Source organism: Planococcus citri, chromosome 2 (genome assembly GCF_950023065.1).
Source record: "Planococcus citri chromosome 2, ihPlaCitr1.1, whole genome shotgun sequence".
NCBI classification, from domain to species: Eukaryota; Metazoa; Arthropoda; class Insecta; order Hemiptera; family Pseudococcidae; genus Planococcus; species Planococcus citri.
The window spans coordinates 5,569,568-5,592,375 of NC_088678.1; the positions used below are offsets into that span (position 1 = coordinate 5,569,568).

At 33.8% G+C, this 22,808-nt stretch overlaps 2 protein-coding genes across 3 annotated transcripts; both read right to left on the reverse strand.

The window, feature by feature from the left end:
- Positions 1–952: 952 nt before the first annotated feature.
- On the reverse strand, positions 953–8,780 carry LOC135834301 (serine protease persephone-like). The gene is made up of 7 exons (XM_065348148.1): positions 8,545–8,780; positions 2,427–2,747; positions 2,187–2,302; positions 1,938–2,053; positions 1,534–1,838; positions 1,284–1,450; positions 953–1,202 (listed from the first exon to the last, which is right to left on the reverse strand). The coding sequence occupies exons 1-7, from the start codon at positions 8,615–8,617 to the stop codon at positions 1,023–1,025; spliced, it is 1,278 nt and encodes a 425-aa protein (XP_065204220.1). The 5' UTR covers positions 8,618–8,780; the 3' UTR covers positions 953–1,022.
- A 3,103-nt stretch (positions 8,781–11,883) lies between these two features.
- On the reverse strand, positions 11,884–20,637 carry LOC135834302 (leukocyte elastase inhibitor-like). Of its 2 annotated transcripts, XM_065348149.1 has the most exons (7): positions 20,556–20,637; positions 20,398–20,472; positions 17,707–17,975; positions 16,771–16,961; positions 16,341–16,628; positions 12,746–12,886; positions 11,884–12,658 (listed from the first exon to the last, which is right to left on the reverse strand). In XM_065348149.1, exons 2-7 carry the CDS (start codon positions 20,459–20,461, stop codon positions 12,064–12,066), a joined length of 1,548 nt encoding a protein of 515 aa, XP_065204221.1. In that variant the 5' UTR covers positions 20,462–20,472; positions 20,556–20,637; the 3' UTR covers positions 11,884–12,063. The 2 variants fall into 2 exon arrangements, with proteins under 2 accessions (XP_065204221.1, XP_065204222.1); XM_065348150.1 differs by having other exon boundaries at positions 17,719–17,975; positions 20,398–20,598.
- Positions 20,638–22,808: the final 2,171 nt, after the last annotated feature.

Below are 22,808 nucleotides of genomic sequence, written 5' to 3' on the forward strand. Positions count from 1 at the left end.
GTTCGCGAACGAATCGATTCATTTACTCAATTTTTGGTGAATCATTCATGAACGAATTGAATAATTTTTAGTGAATCATTAGCGAAGGAATCGATTCGTATCAGTGAATCATTAGCAAAGGAATCGATTCGTGTAAGTGACTCGTTCGCGAACGAATCGATTCATTTACCCAATTTTTGTTGAATCATTCACGAACGAATTGAATCAGTTTTTGTGAATTATTCGCGAACGAATTAATTCATAAATTAAAGAATTGATCAATTCGTTGGTGAGTGGTTCTTTTAAAAAATTGATCATTCCGTTCGTGAATGATTCGCCAAAATTGGAGTGTCGTATTAGTTCTTTGTAGGAATTGTGCGAGCCTAGCGAAATTTCAAGTTACATTGAAATTGGTTCAGCTGTCTTCTATGTAGGTATAGGTAATGAGTTTTGAAAAATATCGAAAAAAAAATTGTGTCGCTCGATAAACTTGGAATTCGAGAATATCTTCCGCGCTAAACGCACATTTTCAGCTTTTGAACGCCATTTTTGAGGCACTTTTGGCCATTTCTTTCAAAAGTGCTCATGTATCGCATCCAGATGTACGACGTATTATTTTTTCAGAATTTTTTATGTGGGTTTAAGATCTTCAAGAATGCGAAAAACTGCCTTAAACTTTTCTTCGCGATATATCGTAAAAGACGCCCTACTACACCATCAACCCAAATGTGGACCACATTTGTCAATACATTGTGCGGAATTAGGAAGAACCAGAGAACGTACGCTTCTCTTTCCGGGCCTCCTTATGGAGAGGAACATAGTGAACGTGCGTTGATTCCGTGTGCTGAATTTGTACGCCCTTTTTTCGTTCATTTTTTCTCACATGCCGAATTTGTATAATTGTATTACCTATGTCATTATATTAAGGAATGATTTAAGTACAGTTGTGTCGAGTTTATATGCAAAAAAAAGATAACGTGCCGAATTTGTATTTTCCCAGACTTAGGTATAGGTACCTACAAACGTTATTAAAATGGCCACTGTCAAGGCCAAACTATACTCTGGATCCAATCCAGATAGTGTGACACTTTGGTATAAATTGACGGATTTTCGTGTTTTCCACAACCACCGTATCGAAAACTTCCACAAGGTATCACTCCTATAATATTCCACATGCCGACTCGTTCTGGCATCGAGATTTGCAGCGGTCCTCCGCCGTCACCCTATATGAAAACAAATTTGAAAAATTATGCCAACACCCTTTCTAACCATATTTTGAGCATAAATAGTTACGATTCAATTACGTAATATGGTTTCGTGTCATTGTCTATGTCTCCAGCACAAATCATGGTTTTTGGATCGAACGTAGGCGCTTTGTAGAATGTTCTTTTGGGTGGAAATGAAGTACTGCAATCTTCGGGATCTACAATGGCTATAGTTGCTTTCAGTAACGTACTGTCATACAATACGTCTATAAAATGAAAATCCAATGTTACAAAACTGCCAAGATGAGACGAGTAATGCTTATACCTGCTGCGAGATAATATTTTTTACCTGTGTCGTTTTCTCCCCAGCCGGTAATGATTGCTTTAGTATTGATGGGTAAATCAGTGGTTGAAGTATACAGGCAAGCAGGTCTTACACGAGGACTGAATGTGACGGTAGTATTCAACTCAAAAAGTACAATATCGTTGTAGCGTGTTGGAGTATTGTAATTTGGGTGCTCATGAATTTTGATTATTCTATAGTACTCGTTGTACTTGGCGCTTTCTATGGTTTTAGAAGAAGCAAATGGTGACCAGGTTGCAGGTTTGTCCAACTCTCCGAGTAAAACCCATTGTGGTGGACCGTCAGTAAACCTGAAAAGAAGCGAGAAGACAATTTTTGAATTATTCGTTTCGCACATTCTTTTTTGGCCAAAGATTTGAGTTACTGATTTGAGAATTTTAATTCATTACCATGATTCGCGAACACAATACGCAGCACTCATGACGAAATTCTCGCTGATTAAACTGCCAGCGCAATTCCACTTCACGGGGCCGCGGTTTAATTCTTTTTCGTATCCTATGAGAGCCTGTGTTTACAAAACCAAACGCTTCGTGTCAATATCGTGGTTTTGTATACCATTTTTGATGACATGTGGAGCCAATATTGGAAAAAACTAAATGTATTTTTATTTAAATTATGTGTGTAATGAATTTACTTACCATGTGAGGATATTCCCTGACTTGAGTTCGGGTCCCTCCGATAATTCTGGCAGTCATTGATGGTTCATCTGCTTTCCCTTTTTGCTCATATCGATATTTGCTATACTCTTGGCATTCTTAAATTACGAGAAAACATTCCATCATAGGTTACAAAAATTAGATCTGTATAGTTATAAGATTTAGTAACATTTATACTGTACTCGTATTTAAAGTGAACTCTTTTTATACTTATGTACTGACTTTGCAAAGCTACCGCTGCGGAATTCCTGTTCTTGACGTTATTTGTCGAATTGCAGCATATCCTCTGGTTTTCATCCTCTTTCTGGGCCTCCTTATGGAGAGGAACATAGTGAACGAGCGTTGATTCTGAAGTTACTAATTCGGATTTCTTGGTCTTTACGATATTTGTCGAATTGCAGCATATCCTCTGGTTTTCATTAATTTCATCATGGAAACCACATAGTTCAGCTTGTTTACTGGTAATAAGAGATCTTGAATTTGTACATTCGGAGAGCAGTACGCAATGTTGTTCGGATTGGGTACAGTAGTGCATCTTGATGCCTGAAATCAAGAGTAATTTATTTTTTGGTTTCAAATTTTATTTTTCTGTTTTCAATTTTATGTTTCTTATTCAATTTTCGATGCCAATCGAATACAAAACTCAACCAATAAAAACAGAACAATATGGAATATAATTAATGGTACCAAGAGCAAACCCTTGATTGGAGATCTAATGTATAGGGTAACCAATGAAAAATTAGCCAACGACTTTAAAAAGTACTTTACCCACCTTCCCCAAAACAACTCTAAAAACCTGAACTCTCCTTGTACCCCCCTCTCATACCTACCTGGAAAGGTCCAAGACACCATATTCCTCCACCCCACAACCCATGGAAAAGGAATTCTATAAAATTCTATGAAAAAACATTGAAAAATTTTCTATAGAATTTCATGTCCAGAATGTACCTATAAAATTTTATCAAATCACATTTAATTTGATGTACTTGGATAAAATTCTATCAAACTTGTATTCTTTTGTTTTAAAAAATGATATTTAATTAGTAAAAATGGTCTAATTAACGTTAAAATGTAATTTGCGCCTAAAATGTGAAATAGTGTAGTAAATTTCATCAAAAAAGTGAAAAAAAATTTCAAAAAATTTGACTGCCTTTGATTGGGTTTGAACCTTCGACCTTTCACACCTCAATCAGATATCTTGACCACTATACCACCCTGTTCCATGAGAGAAGAGGTATTAAGAAAATTTATATTCTCTTTCTCAGGGTCTGGACTTGGAAAATTTTAGGAATTGTTTGATCGATTTTTATAAAATTAGGTAGAATTTGATTAAATTTGATCAAACTTGATCAAGATGACCTGTACAACAATGACCATGCTAATTTTGATGTGAATGTCGACCCATCCACATCCGTCACTTTTGGATGCCACATGCCGATGTGAATTTCGACTCTGTGTCAAGCCAATTGTTGATGTAATTGTCGACCAATGTTGATAAGCATTTAGAGGCCTATAGAATCAAATGCCTACTTCTCCACTTTTTTTCGAAAATGAGTTAAGCATGGTTTGGTATACTACAACATGTCCCGCATCTGATGAAAATGTCAACATTTGAATTTTGGTCAAGGAAGTATGGTAAAACAGCGTGTAAAGTTAGGGGTTAGAATCAAAACTCTACTTTTTTAATGGAGAAGTCGAGTTTTCAAACGAACCTGGCGGATTTCGAATGAAACACTAGTGTTATGCCTTGAAATTAGGCTTGAAATTGAATAAATTCATCAAGTGAGGACCCTTCCCCCAAAAAACACCTTTCATTTTTATTAACAAAAATTATTTTTTTTTACTTTGAAAAAAAAGGAAAATAATTTCAATTTCCAAATGAATGGTCAAAAATGCAATATTATTTTAATTTCTCAAACTTTCCAAGCTTTCTTCAACTTTTAGCACCATATTACTAGAAAAAATGTTGATTAAGTGCCCTAAAACGATGTAAAAAGTGTACGGTTGGAGACAAAACTTAACTTCTCCTAACTTCAAACTGCCCAGGAACTCTTACGGCAACGCGTAGGGTAAAACAAACATGTGGGTCACTATCGTGTTGTTGGTACAAAAATATTAGACATATTACCTGGGTATTTTATGTTACGATAAATGCTAGGGAGGTTTTTTGCGTTTTTCTCAAAAAGTTCGAAAATGGAGAAGTAGAGATTTGATTCTAGTGGCCTCATTTATGTCGATAATTGGCTGGACACAGGGTTGAAATTTACATTGACATGTGGAGTCCAAATGTGACAGATGTGGATGGATCGACATTGGCGTCAAAATCTACGTCGACCTCCAGCTATGCAAAATTGTTAAATTTTAGTTTCAAAATTTAAATTTTTTTCCAAAAATCATTTTCTCTTACACACTTAGGTGGCTATTGCTCATGTTGAAAACAAAAGCAGCATCGACGCGGAGTCCACCTCTGAGAAGTACAGACAAAAAGTCCATATTCAGTGTGTTGAACATTCAACTCTTTATACTGAAAGATGCAATAGGTTATCTAAGAGTACTATACTAATACATTTTAATGTCAACAACATGTCGATGTTAATGTTGATGTGAAATTCGACATCGACAAATACATCCACAATATCAACTTAATTTTTCAAATTTGAGAAATCTTTGAAAATTTGGTCGATGTTAGTGTCAATGTATTTGTGGATGATCAACTTTCACATCGACATAACGACATAACACCGACAACTCCAAACTATGGAAAAGTGAATAATTTTATCAAGGTCATTAAACAAATTTTCTCCTTTCAAACGAAGATCATCTTTTTAAATGTTTACTGAGCTTTTAAACACTGAAACAGAAATTTTACCTAATTCTGAAAAATTGGTTGACATAGTTGTGGATGTAAATTTCGAGCATTAAATTTTACATTAACATTTCGACATCGCATGTCGAGGTATCAGAAATAATGAGAAAATTTTGAAAATTCTCATTAACCTGGCTTCTTTACAGACAGAAGATTCCTATTAGATAACTTATTGGCCACTTTTCCATCATCATGTTGGGAAAAACGTAGTCGATGTAAATGTGGACGTCGACAATTGTTGTATGGGGAATATCTTGTCATACAGAAATTTTTTTCAGTAAAGCAGACGTTCATAACTTTTATCCAGTTTTATGCCATTCTATGAAATTGGATAAAATAAAAGTATAACAAATTAACTAAGTGATGCATACTTTGATCAATTTTGATATAGCTTTATAAAAGTTGATCAAACAATATCATGTTTTATATAACTTTCAAGAATATGTTATATCCAACTCTATAAAAATTTATATTACTTCATTAACTTTTACAAATTTTTATAAAATCACATCAAACTTTTTGTATTGTGCTACATCAAACTTCATCAAACTTTATCAATTTTTACCAATTTTTATAAAATTTAATAAAACTTCATGTGTATATTTCATCAAATTTCATCAAACTTCAAAAAACTTTATCAATATTTATGAATTTTTATGAAATTATAGAAAACTTTACATCCACAGTTAAAATCCACTGGATCCAATCAGATATAATTTTATAAACTTTGATGGAATTCTACAAAACTTGATCAAATTTTTCATCCAATTTGATCAAATAAGATCAAACATGATAAATTTTTATTGAATTTTATCGAATCATTTTCCCAGGGGAACACCTATTGAGGTGTGTAAAACCATAGAAAATTTGAACAATTCAAAAGCAAAAGATATATACAACATAGATGTAAAGCTGGTAAGGTAAAGTGGGGTAGTTCCGATATGGGGTAATTTCAATAGCAAGCCCTACCTTTGTTGCAAAACACATTTTGGCACAACTGATGAAGAAAGTAGGTAGTTTTAGTGCTAACCTACACCCATCAATGAGCAGATGGTCCATCTGCTCCATTTTGTCAAGTCTGTGCAGTGTTAAAAATCTGAATGCCCAAAACCTTTGCCGCAAAAAACAGTGCATTTTTGAAACTCGTTTTTATCTATCAAAACTTGTTGAAAAATTCTGTTTAGAAGCTGAAATTTGATGGATACATGTGTATTGAATTGTTAAACATGTCGATCATTGTTCATGCCGTGGGGTAATTCTGATAGCCCTAGCAAAATTGCCCTGCAATGTTTTTTTCTCTGTTTTGATGTAATATTTTGTGGGGGGGGGGGGTCAAAATTACCAAAGAAAACCATCAAAAGAGGGCTTTTTTCTCTAGTTAGTTCAGTTTTTGAAAGTTATGCCTCAAAAATGCATATTTGTAAAAATTTTGTAATTTTTGTTCTAATGATTCAATTTAGGTACTTACATGAAATAAAAACCCAAGTATACAATAAATGATATATTTCAACATAACTGGCTTGGAATTACCCGAGGAGAATTAGTTTCCTTATAAAACTCGTTATCAGAATTACCTACCCCAAAAATAGGCTAATTCCGATAACTCGACCTTCTAAAATGTTTTTTCAATTATATGTATGAAGCCTCCGGACAAATCACTCTTCAATATAGTCAAAATGTAGCTGAAGGACATAGGAATAAAGTTCATTTTTGCCCCAAGATGTACACTGTACAGGAAACCCAAAAAATGGCAAATTTCTAAAATTTTGACTGTTTGGCACAAGGGGTCTTCCCAGATTGCTTGAAATATAGCATAACAACCCCCGTATACACAAACAAAGGTCAAAAAGATGACATATTAAATTTTTATCCAATATCCATAATTCCAGTATTTGCCAAAATCTTTGAAAAAATCATTTATACACAGATTTCATCTTATGTCAACTCCAAAAATATTCTAAACCCAAATCAATTTGGATTCAGGTCAAAACTTAGTGCTTCTGATGCTATTTACGAACTAGTCAACACAATTTCAGACATGCTGCAAAAAAAATGAAAAACCAATAGGCATATTTTGTGACCTGTCCAAAGCTTTTGACAGAATAAGACATAACATCCTTGTGGCTAAATTGGAACATTATGGTATTCGGGGAATCGCCAAAAACCTTATAAAATCCTACCTAGCCAACAGGGCACAAAGGATATAAACTAGTTTCTAAAGAAGGAATCGCTATATCTGACCTAGAAAACATTACCATGGGAGTACCACAAGGTTCCAACCTAGGGCCGTACTTTTTTCTCATCTATGTAAATGATTTCCCCCACTGCACCAAAAATAAAACTATACAATTCGCAGATGACACCGCAGCAATAACAAAGGGTATCAGTTGGACCCTGACATTTGAGGAAGCGGAGAAACTCCTCCAAGAAATGCAAACTTGGTTCATGGTGAACAGCATGGAATTGAATCTAAACAAAACTATGATTATGCCATTTTCTACAACCAACACCCAACCCTCAACTTTCACATCTTCAGATATCAGCTGTCTTAGCCCCATCCAAACTTGCAAAAATACCTTGGCACTATAGTTTCTAATAACCTAAGGTGGACAGCACAAACTGACAAACTTTTTATCACAGTGGTGGGGGTAAAATTGACAAAAGAAAACTTTGAACCGCCTCAGCTCCGGGCTGAATGGTTTATCCTAAAAACTGTTTTCGCCAAAATGTGTCTTTTTACAAGTACTTTCTTCCTACCAATCCATAAAATTAGAATGTTGTCTGCAAAAGGCTCAAATTTGCAAAAACACTTTCAAAATTAGACTTTTTTTGCGTTGTATACAACAAAAAAAGTCAAGCGTCAAATTTTACACAATTCTGGCAAAAAACATAACACGGACTTCTTCGGCTGATTTTGGCAAAACTGGGAATAATCAATATTATGGCCACTGTTTTTTGGTCATTTCGACAAAAAATATTACGACTTTTTTAATAACGTCAAAAAAAAAGGTATTTTTCGACCATTTGGCAAAAAACAAGACTGTTTTGCCAATTTTAACAAGTTGGGATTTTTTAATAATATTTTTTTTTTAAAAAAAACTTTTGCACAATTTTGGCAAAAATGAGACTTTTTTGACGATTTTTTTGGATATAAGATTTTTTAAAACATTTTTGCAAAAAACATGTGCTTTTTTGGCTACTTTTACAAGAAGTTGGAGTTTTTAATAATTTTGGCGAAATAGGAATTTTTGAAATTTTGGCAAACAACAATTAAAATACTGGAAACTAAAAGAGCGCTTTGTAAGGAGTTCAAGATGAAAGACTTGGGCATTCCAAAGAACAGGTAAAACGTGTGAAATGAACAACGCTGGAACAAACCTAGTAAAATTACATGTGACATTCAAAGAGAAAATAACTCTAATACAGAGAAAGTAAATAGGTAGCTATGATACCTATAGATAGGCATGCACTTACTAATCGAATAAGCATCTTGGGTCAATGTAAACACGCCGTAGAAAATAATCCAAAACCTCGACATATTTTGCATTTTTAATGATCAAAATTAAAAATTAAATAAATTTTCAAGTTCATAAAACCACCACAACAGGAACATAACACGTGAAGCAAAATAACTGTGTAGCTCGCGTCTTTATACGAATATATAGCTGTTCTTTCACATCAGGTTTTTGAAATCTCATTTCTGCAAACTCTCCATGAACCTGTTTCTAACTGTATATACTACCCTCGTTCTAGTTGTTCTCGCTGATTTCTTGGTATCCTTTCTCGGACTCTAGCAACAGATACTAAAAGGCACTTCTACCAGGTAAAATCAACATTTATAAACTTCTGGATGTCCGAAAAATCAAAATAGATGTTTGGGTATTTTTCGATTAAACGTTCGCATATGCGAATTTTTCATTTTTTCAATTAATAACCACAGAAGAAAATTTTGAATTTGGACCGGCACAAACTAATTTTGAAAATATGTGCTGGAGTCAGTAAAAAGGGTCACAAGTGCGGTAAATTCGAGATTATAAGGGTTGAATTTCATTTTGATCCTATTTATGGTATTTTTTTGAAAACTGGAAACGCTGAAGATCTGCTAGATGCTCCTGAATAACCTCAAAACCACGATTGATTTAGGTACTCTGAATGTCATAGGACGTAAATCATGTTTCAACTTTTGACGTTGATTTGATCAGATTTTAATTTGTTTTCCATAGGAAATTGGCCTTTTAAATTTTAAAATTTTGCTAGAAACTTAGAAATGAATTTCAGCACCTGAAATTTGTGTTGATGGTATCTTTGTGGAGGTGAATCAAAAAAATGAACGACCTCATTGCGAAGTTGAAAGGGCACTGAGTTTGGTTTTCAAAAACGGAGTGAATATTCGAACAAACCTGGGAACCTGTTGGACCTTTCGGTTTTTGTAAATCTATTGTATAGAAGTTGATCTCTTTTCAAGCGAAGTGATTCAAATCGAATCGAATCATTCACAACCGATTAGCGATTGAATAAACAGATTGATTTCTAGATGAATCATTCGCGAACGCATTGAATCGTATAAGCGACTCGTTCACGAACGAATCAATTCATTCACTTAATTTTTGGTGAATCATTCACAAACGAATAAAATATTAAATTTTCAGTGAATCATTCACAAACGAATTAAGTTAATTAATTGTTAGGGAATCATTCGCGAACGAATTGAATAATTTTTGGTGGCCTGACTCGTTCGCGAACGAATCGATTCATTTGTTGAATGAATTTTTGGTGAATCATTTACGAACGAAATGATTCGTATAAGTGTCTCGTTCGCGAACGAATCGAATAAGTTTTTTGAATGAATCATTCGCGAACGAATTGAATAATTTTTTGACTCGTTCGCGAACGAATCGATTCATTCGTTCAATTTTTAGTGAATCATTCACGAACGAAATGATTCGTATAAGTGTCTCGTTCTCGAACGAATCGACTCATTCACTTAATTTTTGTTGAATCATTCACCAACGAATAAAATATTCAATTTTTAGTGAATCATATATGATGAACGAATTGAATAAGTTTTTTGAATGAATCATTCGCGAACGAATTGAATAATTTTTTATGACTCGTTCGCGAACGAATCGATTCATTTGCTGAATTTTTGGTGAATCATTTACGAACGAAATGATTCGTTTAAGTGTCTCGTTCGCGAACGAATCGATTCATTTGCTCAATTTTTGGTGAATCATTCGTGAACGAATTGATTCGTATTGGTGACTCGTTCGCAAACAAATCGCTTCATTTACTCAATTTTTGATGAATCATTCGCGAACGAATTGATTCGTAATCGTATTAGTGATTCATTTGCGAACGAATCGATTTATTTACTCAATTTTTGTGAATCATTCACGAACGAATTGAATCATTTTTTGCGAATAATTCGCGAACAAATTGATTCGTATAAGTGACTCATTCGCAAACGAATTGATTCATAAATTAAACATTAAAGAATTGATCAGTTCGTTGGCGAATGGTTCTGTCAAAAAATTGATCAATTCGTTCGTGAATGATTCACCAAAAATTGAGGGTCGTATTGTAGTTCTTTGTAGGAATCGTGCAGGCCATTTTTCACTTCTTTATCAAATTTCTAACAATTTTGATAACAGCGAGGGAGAGGGCACTTTTTCAGGACAACATTTTTCAAAAAAATGCTGCAAATACCTTTTCAAAAGTTATGTCAAAAGTGGCCTTAAAACACAATTACAGTGAAGTATCTCCAAAGTTACTGCCCAATCACACGATTTGAGATTTTAGGGTATCATGTATTTTGTGGGAAAATTAGGCTCAAAATCACATCTGTTCTCGACCACATCGTGATCGAGATTAGCTCTCAAAAAAAGATTTGTGGGTTGAATAATCACACAGAAAAAATATTTCCTTTGTGGTAACATCCCAATCGCATGTTTTGGGATTTCGATGTGTTTTTCGAAAAAATTTGATCCTCAAAAACATCGTTATTTGCACTTCTTTCAAAATTGGGTCTCTAAATGCGATTTTAATCCAAATGTGGCCAAAAATGTGTGTTTCTAGAATAACCATTTACGTTTTGTTTGCCAATCTGTGCAATTCTTCGAACATTTAAAAAAATTAAATCCCTGTAAGATCTTTTCATTATTTTCATTCGAGCACGAGAAATATTTTTTTGGAATCTTTCAAAGGGAAATATGTAAGTGTTTGAGAAAAAAATAGGTACTGTAGTAAAATCAATGTTACCAATGAAATTCGGCTCCTTCCGATTCGAATTCAGTCTATGCGTCGCGTCGTCCCCCCTCCATCTCTAATGAATTTCAGCGTACTTCTCAAACATGAATTTTCGTCAAATCAACCCTGTTTTTCATTTTTCTCAAAAAATTAATTAGGATCTTGGAATTTTGAAGATTGAGATTTTTGTGACTTTATATTTATTTTTTTGATTTCATTAGATAAGTATATATTGTTTATTATACACCTTGCACGTACTGAGTCAATTGGAGGAGTTTTCAAGCCATTCTGGGACCCTTCAACTGAGCCATGTAAATGTGATTGTAATTTACATTTTGCAACAAGTAAGTAATGAATGATCCATTTCGTCAAATAATCATGACCGAGAAGTTTTCTTGTCGGAACAAATCTGTCAACGAAGTCTAGCCTTAGAGAAAATACTTGGAAAATTCAAACGTACCTAGTCGTAGTTAAAATTTGATAATCTCAAGTTTCAATTTTGCGCAAGAAAAGCTCAACTTTTCACGATAAAATGAAAAGTTATAAGCTGGCATTAAGAAATTTCAATACAATTATTCTCTTTATTGGAACGATGGTTGAATAGGTACCTACTACCTAGTTAGAGTTACATACTTAAAAAACCAAATTATTCTTAAAAATAATTAATTAATAATATCAAACCAATACGACAAATGTTTCAAAAAAAAAATAATAATTAGGAACGTACATGTCCTCTTCAAAGAAGTGCTATTTAGCACTATTCGGATCAAACACGGTACCAAAGAATATGATCGTGTGAATATTATGATTATAAATGAAAAAAAAGAAAGGTCTATTCACATGGAATGTCTGTGTTATCTTTCCACTTAAAGGTCCGAATATCAGCATCGAAGCGGCACTAGCTTCGGTGCCTTCTTCGTTAATTGTAATATCAGTGCCGTGACCAATATCACTAATTGTCATATTACTCTGGTCCATCATATTACTCAAATCAGGCGACTCCCAAATTTCTTCTGCGAGTCCGAGTTCAATAAGATAGTTTTTAACAGATTGAGACCATTTGAAAGCCGTTTTTGGCAATTTTAAATCTATCTCGTAACCAATGTGTCGGGCGGCTTCATCAATTATTGTGCGGATCTGATCGGAGGTCAACTTGCGTAAAACTTTTTGTAGGGATTGATTTTCATCAGGTAGCCCTATAAACATGGAAAATGCATCATCGATATATCTTAACTGGACAACTCGTACGCCTAGTGATGGTACTTCGGCGTATCCTGTCTCAATTAGTAAAGCGTGCATCATTTGCACTGTAACATTGCCTTTGTCTGTTCGGAACGTTTCCCTGTAAAGGGGGGAAAATATACTTAGAATATTAGCGAATGAATAAACAGTAGGTATTTAAAGAGGTTAAGATGAATTCGATCCTTACGCTTTAGTCTGATCACGATTGAATTTCGTTCGCCAGGCTGATTTAAAATACAAGCTACTAGTCAAGACCACTAAGGTGTCTTTTGCTAGAGGATGTTCGAGTAGTCGAGGTATCCTGTTTTCAGTCTTATTACTGATGTACCTGCGGATTAGAAAAAAATCTATTTTAGGGAGTGCATTTGCATTTCATCGTTTATTATGTAAATAAAAAACTATCTAGCAATTTTTAGTTCAATTTTTTAAATAAAATGGGCACCTACGAATAGGTACCTATTATGTCCTAGAGATCTGAAATTGTAAACCTCAAAGTTCAATTGCCTTAAATCTTGCATTTTTTTTTTCAATGTGACGTTTTTGTTTCAAGAAACCAAAACTGATTTAACAGTCTACACTGTAATTTATGTAATTATTAGGGCTAGGATTTTTAAGCGCTATCAAACATGTTTTAAGCGCTATAAAAAAGCAATAAAAATGTAAGAAAAAAGCAAAAACAAGCGCTATCAAATCCTACCATGTTACGTATCAAAATGAAGGTTTTTTCAAACTGAGCAAGACACCTCCTTTAAATATATGTACAACTTGAACCAAAATGAACTAAAAGATGAAAAGGAGAAAAAAAAGGAAAAAAACTGAAACTAAAAATTTGATAAAAAATAAAATAAAATAAAAATAGAAAAATGAAAACTGAATCTGTTATTTTTCAGTTTTTCTTCCCTTGTTTTTTTGAACTCATCTTTTTTTAACAACTATTTTTTTTTTTCAAAAATGTGCAAAAAGTTGATAAATTTTTGTATTTTTGTAACTTATTTCTTCATTTTACCAATTTTTTACCAAAAAAAAGCGCTAACGACGAAAAAAAGCCCCAAAAAAGCGAAATTTCCGCCTTTTTTGCCCAAAATAAGCATTTTAAAGCATTTACACCCAAAAAAAGCAAAAAAAAGCACTATCAATTTTCACCATTCGCCTCAGAATGGAATGAAACGCAAAGAAAATATATTTATGCCGTATAGGGTGTTGCTACAAAAAAAAAGCATTATCATAAAAATCCTAGCCCTAGTAATTATGTTGTGTTGTCAATTTTGTATCTGGTAATTTTAGCGTTTATTTGTAGCTGAAACGATCTTTTTGTGTGGCATTTTGTGGTAACACTGACGTTCACATGTTGTGCATTCGCCATAGTTGTAAGTTTTATTCCTCTCAATGCATCTTTGTTGTAATGGACTTTTTATAATTATATTTTGAAACAGTTCATACGTTATTTCTTCATTTAATTAAAACAAATACTACAGGTTATGGGCCATTGGGCCTAGTGACTTTCTAGTGACCTGCTAGTTCGTTTATTCATTGTTTATCAAGCTTTCGTTGTGTTTTAATTCAAATTCGAGCTGAAGTTATGAGTACTCAAGTTCAAGTTCCTGTACAGCACGTTCTCAATGGGAAAGATTTTTTGTAATGGGAATTCCGAGTCAAGTCATGATTAAGAAATCTAGGATGTATTTCTGCGATCCAAGAAGAACATTCCTCAAAACTTACTGATGGTGTGAAGAATAAGGCGATGGATGCGATTGTTAATATGCTGGACAATCAAATTTTGGGTATGGTTATGTCAGCATCATGTCTGTACGAAGTAATGGAGAAATTATGTGCTAGAGATACACTCCTAAAAAAATTGGCATTTCTGTTGGTTTATGTATATCAATATCTACTTTTGCAACGTTATGGCACCATTTAGTTGAATGTCGTTGTGGCACCAGGTAGCAAGTGAAAAAAACTTAGTCATTTATACGAGCGTTTATCCGGCAACTGTTTATTCATTAATAAAAACCAACTGGTGCCTCTATATTATATGAGTATAGAGTGATGATTAAGGGTATAAGCAACAGCGCCATCTAATCGAAACATTTTACAACAAATTTTTACAAATGAATACATCGAAAACCAATGAGACCTGAAATGGGTGCCACAACGTCTGTTGACTATATAATTTTACCAGTATATTAAAAGGGACTTTTAAATGTCGTTGTGGCACCAGTACAAAAATTTGCCTAATAACCCCTGGCAGTGCCCTGATGACATTCTATACGATTTTAAATAAAATACGTTGTGACACCATTTGGTGGTGCCACAACGTAAATTTTGGTGCCCGAATGTGTGTAAAGCATATAAAATGGTGCCACAAGTACATCAATTATGAGCTCGGCCATCTAAGGTTCATGAAGGCTGGTTTGAAACGATGGAAGATTATGTTAACAAAGTATCCACCCTAGTGCATCAACTGAGGATGCAAGATGGTAATATTACCAATTGAAGACGTCATAGCAAAAAGGACATATGTGTGAAAGTTGTATTGTGAGAAAAAACTGTTTGAAAGTTCAAGTGCTTGTGAAGTTGAAAAATGTGCATATTTGAACATGGTGACGATTTTATCTTATTTTCCCACTATCTAACTATATGAAATGCTATGCACCATCAGTCTTGAATTATGTCCTTTTTGAAGCGAAAAATTGGCCATTTTTTTTTCTGATTTAAAAATGTTTTTGAGCAAATTTTTGGATTTAAACCAGTTAAATAATGGTTGACAACACAAAATTGACCATGAGTAACACATTATCTCTTACAAAGTAAATTTTTAATCGACTTCGCAGTTTTAAAATGGCAATATCTCACTGGTTTTTCGACATTGTGAAGTGGGGGTGGTCTTATATGTATGATAGAGGAAGGTCTAAAGAATAACAATATGGATTCGTCTCAAAAAGGACATATGTGTCATATATACCCCTTTTTGTTATGACGTCTTCAATTCCGAACATATTCACTACCTGCAAAATAAACTGGTGAAGTTTTTGTTGAAGATATCAAATGTATAATACTTGAAGAAAAGAAGCCAATTGTGCAGAAAGCTGAGACAATAGCATCAGTTGAAATGAAGTTAGCTGAATCTAGTTCTGGTCAGATCAGAGCAGCGATTATGGTAGCAGCTACAGTTCCACCTGCAAAAGGTCCTACATGTTACAGGTGTTAGGGGAGTGGTCATTTGGCAAAGTACCTATTATACTATGTATGGAGAAGATCGGCCTAAATGCGGTAAATGTGGCAATTATGGCCATGAAGAGGCTAAAATGTAAGAGTACTGAAAAAGATAAAGGGAAACCATCCCTTCTAAGTGTATACAAGGCCTGCTGAATCATTCTTATCATTGTTTTACTTCATTATGATGTTATTTTTAAGATGTTTTTGTCTCGTACCTGTGATTTTTATCATTAATTGTACCTATATATTCGAAGTTGAGTGCATTTTTGCATATTTTTATCATAATTTCGACCTTTTGTGTTCTTTTTTATCGAGCTTTCATGCGTTTTTAATTTGTAATCGAGCTGACATGCGTATCTATTTTTATATCGACCATTCGTTGTAGTTTTTAAGCTGTATTTTGCGTAGTTATTATCGTTTGTTGTGCAGAACAAAATTGTAGGGGTGTTGTAATGGCGTTTTTGTAATTATATTTTGAAATAGTTTGTGAGTTATTTCTTCATTTAATTAAAACAAATACTACAAATTATGATAATGCACTGGTGTACATATCTGTATGTACTTACTTATTAATTGTATCTTTCGCTGCTTCTCCCTTGTTGGTGAAATCAACATTGAAAATATCACTCTGCTGGTATAATTGGACATCTTCGACATAGTTTTTCTTCAGCTTGCCACGGTATTCGTTTTGAACGAAAATTCCATTAGCCAGTTTTAAATCAGATGCTTTTACAGTTGGTCTTATGGCTACTGGTGACCCATTGTGAAGTGTAACACCACTTAAGTAAGTCTTATTCGGATTTATTTGCAAAACTGATGAGAAGTTTTGCAATATTTCTTGTAAACTTTTTGGCCTGTGAAATGCATCATAAATACATATGAGTGAAATAAATGTATTGCTGTAATGGACACAATTAAAAAAAGGCATAGATTTTTTGAAAACACTGCAAGCGTGGGTAAGTAGGTATGTAAAATATAATATGTACTAGTACTTACGAAAAAGTGACGGGGATGTTCAAAACATTGGAAATTGTATCACGTGTAATTCCATTGCTACCCAGATGAACTAGAGCTAGTTGTGTATAAAGGTTGTATGGAGAAAACAGAATATTTTTGTTTTCACCATTATTTTCCAATAAAATGGAATTCAGTTTGATTCCGAAACTCAGTAGTCCATCTTGAACAGTCTGTGGAATAAAAAAGTTCTTACAATTTGTGAATCGAGTTGGCAAACGAATTATTTCACTATTTGCTCAAGTATAAGTATGTACCTACGTTTTTTTTTTTCATTTTTCATTTTATTTTATTATTTTTATTTATTTTATTGTATTTCATTTTATTTTTATTTTTCTATTTTATTTTTTTAATTATATTTTATTTTTTTTATTTTTTCATTTCATTTTCATTTTTCTGTTTTGTCTTATTTTTTATGTCATTTTATTTTTTTTTACATCAAAAAAGCAGAAACCAATTAATTGATTGGAATAACCAAGTGTGTGCATAAGTAACTATTCTAAATTGTTTTTTAAATTATTGGTTATCATTTTGATTCGTTGGTATAATTTTTATAGAGCTAAGTCTGTGTATACAGCTCATCGAAAGTATTTTTTTTTCTTATAATTATAAAAATGTTTTCTTTAGCATTTTTTTTTCTGAAAGTCGAAATAAGTACCTCCCTTGTTCAACAATTCCCAAAAAGAACGAGGAACCAAAAACAGCTACTTTTTTTTCTTGTGTCAGAATTGGGAATTTGGACACCGATAAAATAACCGGAATCGATTCATTTACTCAATTTCTGATGAATCATTCGCGAACGAATTAATTCATAAATTAAAGAATTGATCAATTTGTTGGCTTCATTAAATTTTGAAAAAATATGCTCTCATCAATTCTCTGAGAAACGAAAATACATTGTGTGGAATTACGAAGAACCTGAGAACATACACGTTCCTCTGTCTGGGCCTCCTTATGGAAAGGAACATTGTGAACGAGCGTTGATTCTGAAGTTACTACTAATTCGGATTTCTTGGTCTTGACGATATTTGTCGAATAATTGCAGCATATCCTCTGGTTTTCATTAATTTCATCATGGAAACCACATAGTTCAGCTTGTTTACTGGTAATAAGAGATGTTGAATTGGGACATTCGGAGGGCAGTACGCAATGCTGTTCGGATTGGGTACAGTAGTGCATCTTGATGCCTGAAATCAAGAGTAATTTATTTTTTGGTTTCAATTTTTATTTATCAGTTTTCAATTTTACATTTCTTATTCAATTTTCGAGTTCTTTGTTTAATCTTTGAACACTCGCAACGTTTTTATTCAGAGTACTTATTCGATTTGAGGGTCATTCCATGTCAACTCAACCAAAAAAAGGCGATTTTGAAAGTCATGTCTTTCGATTTCTCTCTTATTTTTTTTTACAATATACATATACCCATCCAGTAAGAATAAGAACCCCGCAATTAGTTTGGTCCTAGCCCCCTCAGTGGGTGGTTGGGGGGGGCTTCCATTATTTTCACATTGTCCCGAGGTACTCAACTTCAGCAGCCCATTCCTCCAAAACTATGATACTTTGATCAAAACTGATTTCACAGTTCGAAAGGGCATTGTATTTAGAACTTTTTAAGCATTTCAAAATTATCAAAATTTGAAAGTTTCAAAATAGCGCTGTAAGTCGGAGCTACCATTTAAAATTTTGAAAAAATTTCCATATACCTTTTGATGCTTTTTGGAAATATTCAAGTTTCGAGATGGGATCTCTCAATTGAGGGGGAGCACCCGCACCCTCGCATTTTGAGCTAAACTTTCGAAAGAGAATCTGGGGCATGTGATATATCGAATTCTATGTTTTTGGTGATGCTGAACACGAATATGACGTCAGATTTTTGATTGGACCTCATCCACGGCCCCCAACAATTTTTTTGGACTTTTACCTATTGGGGAGGTTCTGGGAGCCATGGGTGAGGTCGACGTAAAAAACTATGGGTATATTCGTGTTCAGCGATATCGAAAACATACTATTTCATGAGTCACACGAAAAAAACCCATTCTTTTTAGGTCACCCCTCCTTGGGGAGGTGCTGGGGACTGTGGACGTGTCCAATCAAAAATCTGACACGTCATATTCGTGTTCAGCGTCACCAAAAACATACTATTTCATGTGTCACACGATTGATACCATTTTTTTTTAGGTCACCCCCTTGGGGAGGTGCTGGGGGCCATGGGTGGGGTCCTATCAAAAATCTGACGCCATATTCGTGTTCAGCGTCACCAAAAACATAGATTTTGATATATCACATGCCCCAGATTTTCTTTCGAAAGTTTAGCCCAAAATTTGGGGGGTGAGGGTGCTCCCCCTCCATTGAAAGATCCCATCTCGAAACTTGAATATTTCGAAAAATTATCAAGAGGTATATCTATGGAATTTTTTTCAAAATTTTAAACGGTAGCTCCGACTTACAGCGCTATTTTGAAATTTGAACTTTCAATTTGAACTTTCAATTTGAAAGTTCAACTTTCAAATTTTGAAAATTTCAAAATGCTTTAAAAGTTCTAAATACAATGCCCTTTCGAACTGTGAAATCAGTTTTGATCAAAGTATCATAGTTTTGGAGGAATGGGCTGCTGAAGTTGAGTACCTCGAGACAATGTGAAAATCATGGAAGCCCTCCACCCGCCCCCTGAGGGTGCTGGGACCAAACTAATTGCGGGGTTCTCATTTACTGGGTGGGTATATATTGTAAAGAAAATTTGAGCGAAATCGAAAGACGCGACTTTCAAAGTCTCCTTTGTTTGGTTGAGTTAACATGGAATGATCCTAGAGTGACTTGAACTCATCCGAAGTCATCTTCAGAGGGTGTTAAAATTGGAGTGTGGACTAAATTTCGGCTTTTCATCTCTATTTGGCGAAATTTAGTGGAAATTTCAAGTTTCAAAAATCTGCTGGAGGCTCCAGAACTGCTCAAAACGGTTTGAAACAGTTTCCAATTGATTTGGCATGTCAAAAATAGGGTTTACTCGTATCTCAAATTTTATCGTTCTTGCTCAATTTGGTAAACTTTTGATTTTTTCCCTCATTTTTGGCCAAAATTTTATTCTCAAAAATTCGCCAAAAATCGAAAGAGACACCTTAGCACTTGACATTTTGACAGGTGACAAATTAAAATTACAAATTTCTTCTGAAAATTTCTTCGGCTATTCGTATTCGAAATTTTTGTCACCTATCAAACTTCTCTTATTTGGAGGTTTTGACAAACATCGTGAAAATCCTTTCAAAAACTAATGGTGCTGGTATTTATTCAATAACTCGGGAGCTACAGGTTTCTGCATTTGCACAGTTTCTGGTTCTGGTTTCTGTATACTTCGGTACATGTAAAACGTGTGAAATGAACATTGAACAGTTTAATGTTTTTACAGTAGGTATGTACACGCGAACAACATCCCTACTGGTAATTTCTTCCAAGTTTTACCGAAGGAATCAGTAAAATTTGGTAACGCGTGAACAAACCTAGTAAAATTACATTTGACATTCAAAGTGAAAATAATTCTAATAAGTACAGAGAAAGTAAATAGGTAGCTATACGACTACGATACCTATAGATACTAGATAGGCATACACTTACTAATCGAATAAGCATCTTGGGTCAATGTCAACACGCCGCAGAAAATAATCCAAAACCTCGACATATTTTGGATTTCTAATGATCAAAATTAAAAATCAAATAAATTTTCAAGTTCATTATACCACCACAACTGGAACATAACACTTGAAGCAAAATACCTGCGAAGCTCGCGTCCTTATATGAATCTATAGCTCTTCTTTCACATCACATTTTTAAAATCTCATTCCTGCGAACCCATGAACCTGTTTCTAACTGTAATACTACCCTCGTTCTAGTGGTTCTCGCTAATTTCTTGGAATCCTTTATCGGACTCTAGCAACAGGTACTTAAAGGCACTTCTATGTACCAGGTAAAATTAAAATAATATAAACTTCTGGATGTCCAAAATATCAAAATAGATGTTTGAGTATTTTTCGATGAAACGTTCGCAATGGCAAATTTTTCATTTTTTCACAAATAACCACTGAAGAAAATTTTGGAATTGGATCAGCACAAACTAATTTTGAAAATATGTGCTGGAGTCAGTAAAAAGGGTCACAAGTGCGGTAAATTCGAGATTATAAGGGTTGAATTTCATTTTGATCCTATTTATGGTATTTTTTTGAAAACTGGAAACGCTGAAGATCTGCTAGATGCTCCTGAATAATCTCAAAACCATGATTGATTTAGGTACTCTGAATGTCATAGGACGTAAATCATGTTTCAACTTTTGACGTTGATTTGATCAGATTTTAATTTTTTTCCATAGGAAATTGGCCTTTTAAATTTTAAAATTTTGCTAGAAATTTAGAAATGAATTTCAGCACCTGAAATTTGTGTTGATGGTGTCTTTGTGGAGGTGAATCAAAAAAATGAACGACCTCATTGCAAAGTTGAAAGGGCACTGAGTTTGGTTTTCAAAAACGGAGTGAATATTCGAACAAACCAGGGAACCTGTTGGACCTTTCGGTTTTTGTAAAACTATTGTATAAAAATTGATCTCTTTTCAAGCGAAGTGATTCAAATCGAATCGAATCATTCACAACCGATTAGCGATTGAATAAACAGATTGATTTCTAGGTGAATCATTCGCGAACGCATTGATTCGTATACGAATAAAATATTCAATTTTTACTTTTTAGTGAATCATTCACAAACGAATTAATTAATTGTTAAGGAATCATTCGCGAACGAATTGAATAATTTTTTATGACTCGTTCGCGAACGAATCGATTCATTTGCTAAATTTTTGGTGAATCATTCGTGAACGAATTGATTCGTATTGGTGACTCGTTCGCAAACAAATTGATTGGTAATCGTATTAGTGACTCATTTGCGAACGAATCGATTTATTTACTCAATTTTTGGTGAATCATTCACGAACGAATTGAAACATTTTTTGTGAATAATTCGCGATCGAATTGATTAGTATAAGTGATGACCCATTCGCAAACGAATTGATTCATAAATTAAAGAATTGATCAGTTCGTTGGCGAATGGTTCTTTCAAAAAACAGATCAATTCGTTCGTGAATGATTCACCAAAAATTTGAGGGTCGTACTACAGTTCTTTGTAGGAAACGTAAAGGCCATTTTTCACTTCTTTATCAAATTTCTAACAATTTTGATAACAGCGAGGGAGAGGACACTTTTTCGCGACAACATTTTGAGAAAAAATGCTGCAAATGCCCTTTCAAAAGTCATGTCAAAAAATGGGCTTATATAAAAACACAATTACAATGAAGTATTCCCAATGTTACTGCCCAATCACACAATTTGAGATTTTAGGGTATCATGTAACTTATTTTGTGGGAAAAATTAGGCTCAAAATCACATCTGTTCTCGACCACATCGAGAGTAGCCCTCAAAAAGATTTGTGGGTTGAATAATCACACATAAAAATATTTCCCTAGTGGTAACATTCCAATCGCATGTTTCGATGTATTTTTTGAAAAAATTTCAGCCTCAAAAACATCGTTATCCGCACTTCTTTCAAAATTGGGTCTCTAAATGTGATTTTAATCCAAAATGTGGCCAAAAATGTGTGTTTCTAGTATAACCATATTGACGTTTGAATTACCGTTTGCCAATCTGTGCAATTCTTCGAACATTTAAAAAAATTTAAATCCCCTTAAGATCTTTTAATTATTTCATTCGAGCACCAGAAATACTTTTTTTGGAATCTTTCAAAGGGAAGAAAGCGTTTGAGAAAAAAAAATAGGTAATGTAGTAATCAAGTTACCAATGAAATTCGGCTCCTTCAGATTCGAATTCAGTCTATGCGCTGTCCCCACCCCCTCTCTAATCAATTTCAACTGTTTTTCTTTTTTCTCAAAAAGTAATTACTTGAAATTTTAAAGATTGAGATTTTTATGACTGTAATTTTTTTTTTTGATTTCATTATTGTTTATTATTATAAACCCTTGTACGTGC

What these genes read in the sequence shown, in the direction of transcription:
- LOC135834301 (XM_065348148.1), bottom strand. Translation starts at nt 8,617, where the DNA reads ATGCAAAATATGTCGAGGTTTTGGATTATTTTCTACGGCGTGTTTACA. An exon ending in CCAAGATGCTTATTCGATTA is followed by an intron (nt 2,748 to 8,544) that starts GTAAGTGCATGC and finishes TCTTGATTTCAG; the next exon opens with GCATCAAGATGCACTACTGT. An exon ending in TCAGGGAATATCCTCACATG is followed by an intron (nt 2,054 to 2,186) that starts GTAAGTAAATTC and finishes TTGTAAACACAG; the next exon opens with GCTCTCATAGGATACGAAAA.
- LOC135834302 (XM_065348149.1), bottom strand. Translation starts at nt 20,461, where the DNA reads ATGTCGAGGTTTTGGATTATTTTCTGCGGCGTGTTGACATTGACCCAA. An exon ending in CCAAGATGCTTATTCGATTA is followed by an intron (nt 17,976 to 20,397) that starts GTAAGTGTATGC and finishes TCTTGATTTCAG; the next exon opens with GCATCAAGATGCACTACTGT. An exon ending in AATCGTGATCAGACTAAAGC is followed by an intron (nt 12,659 to 12,745) that starts GTAAGGATCGAA and finishes CCCCCTTTACAG; the next exon opens with GGAAACGTTCCGAACAGACA.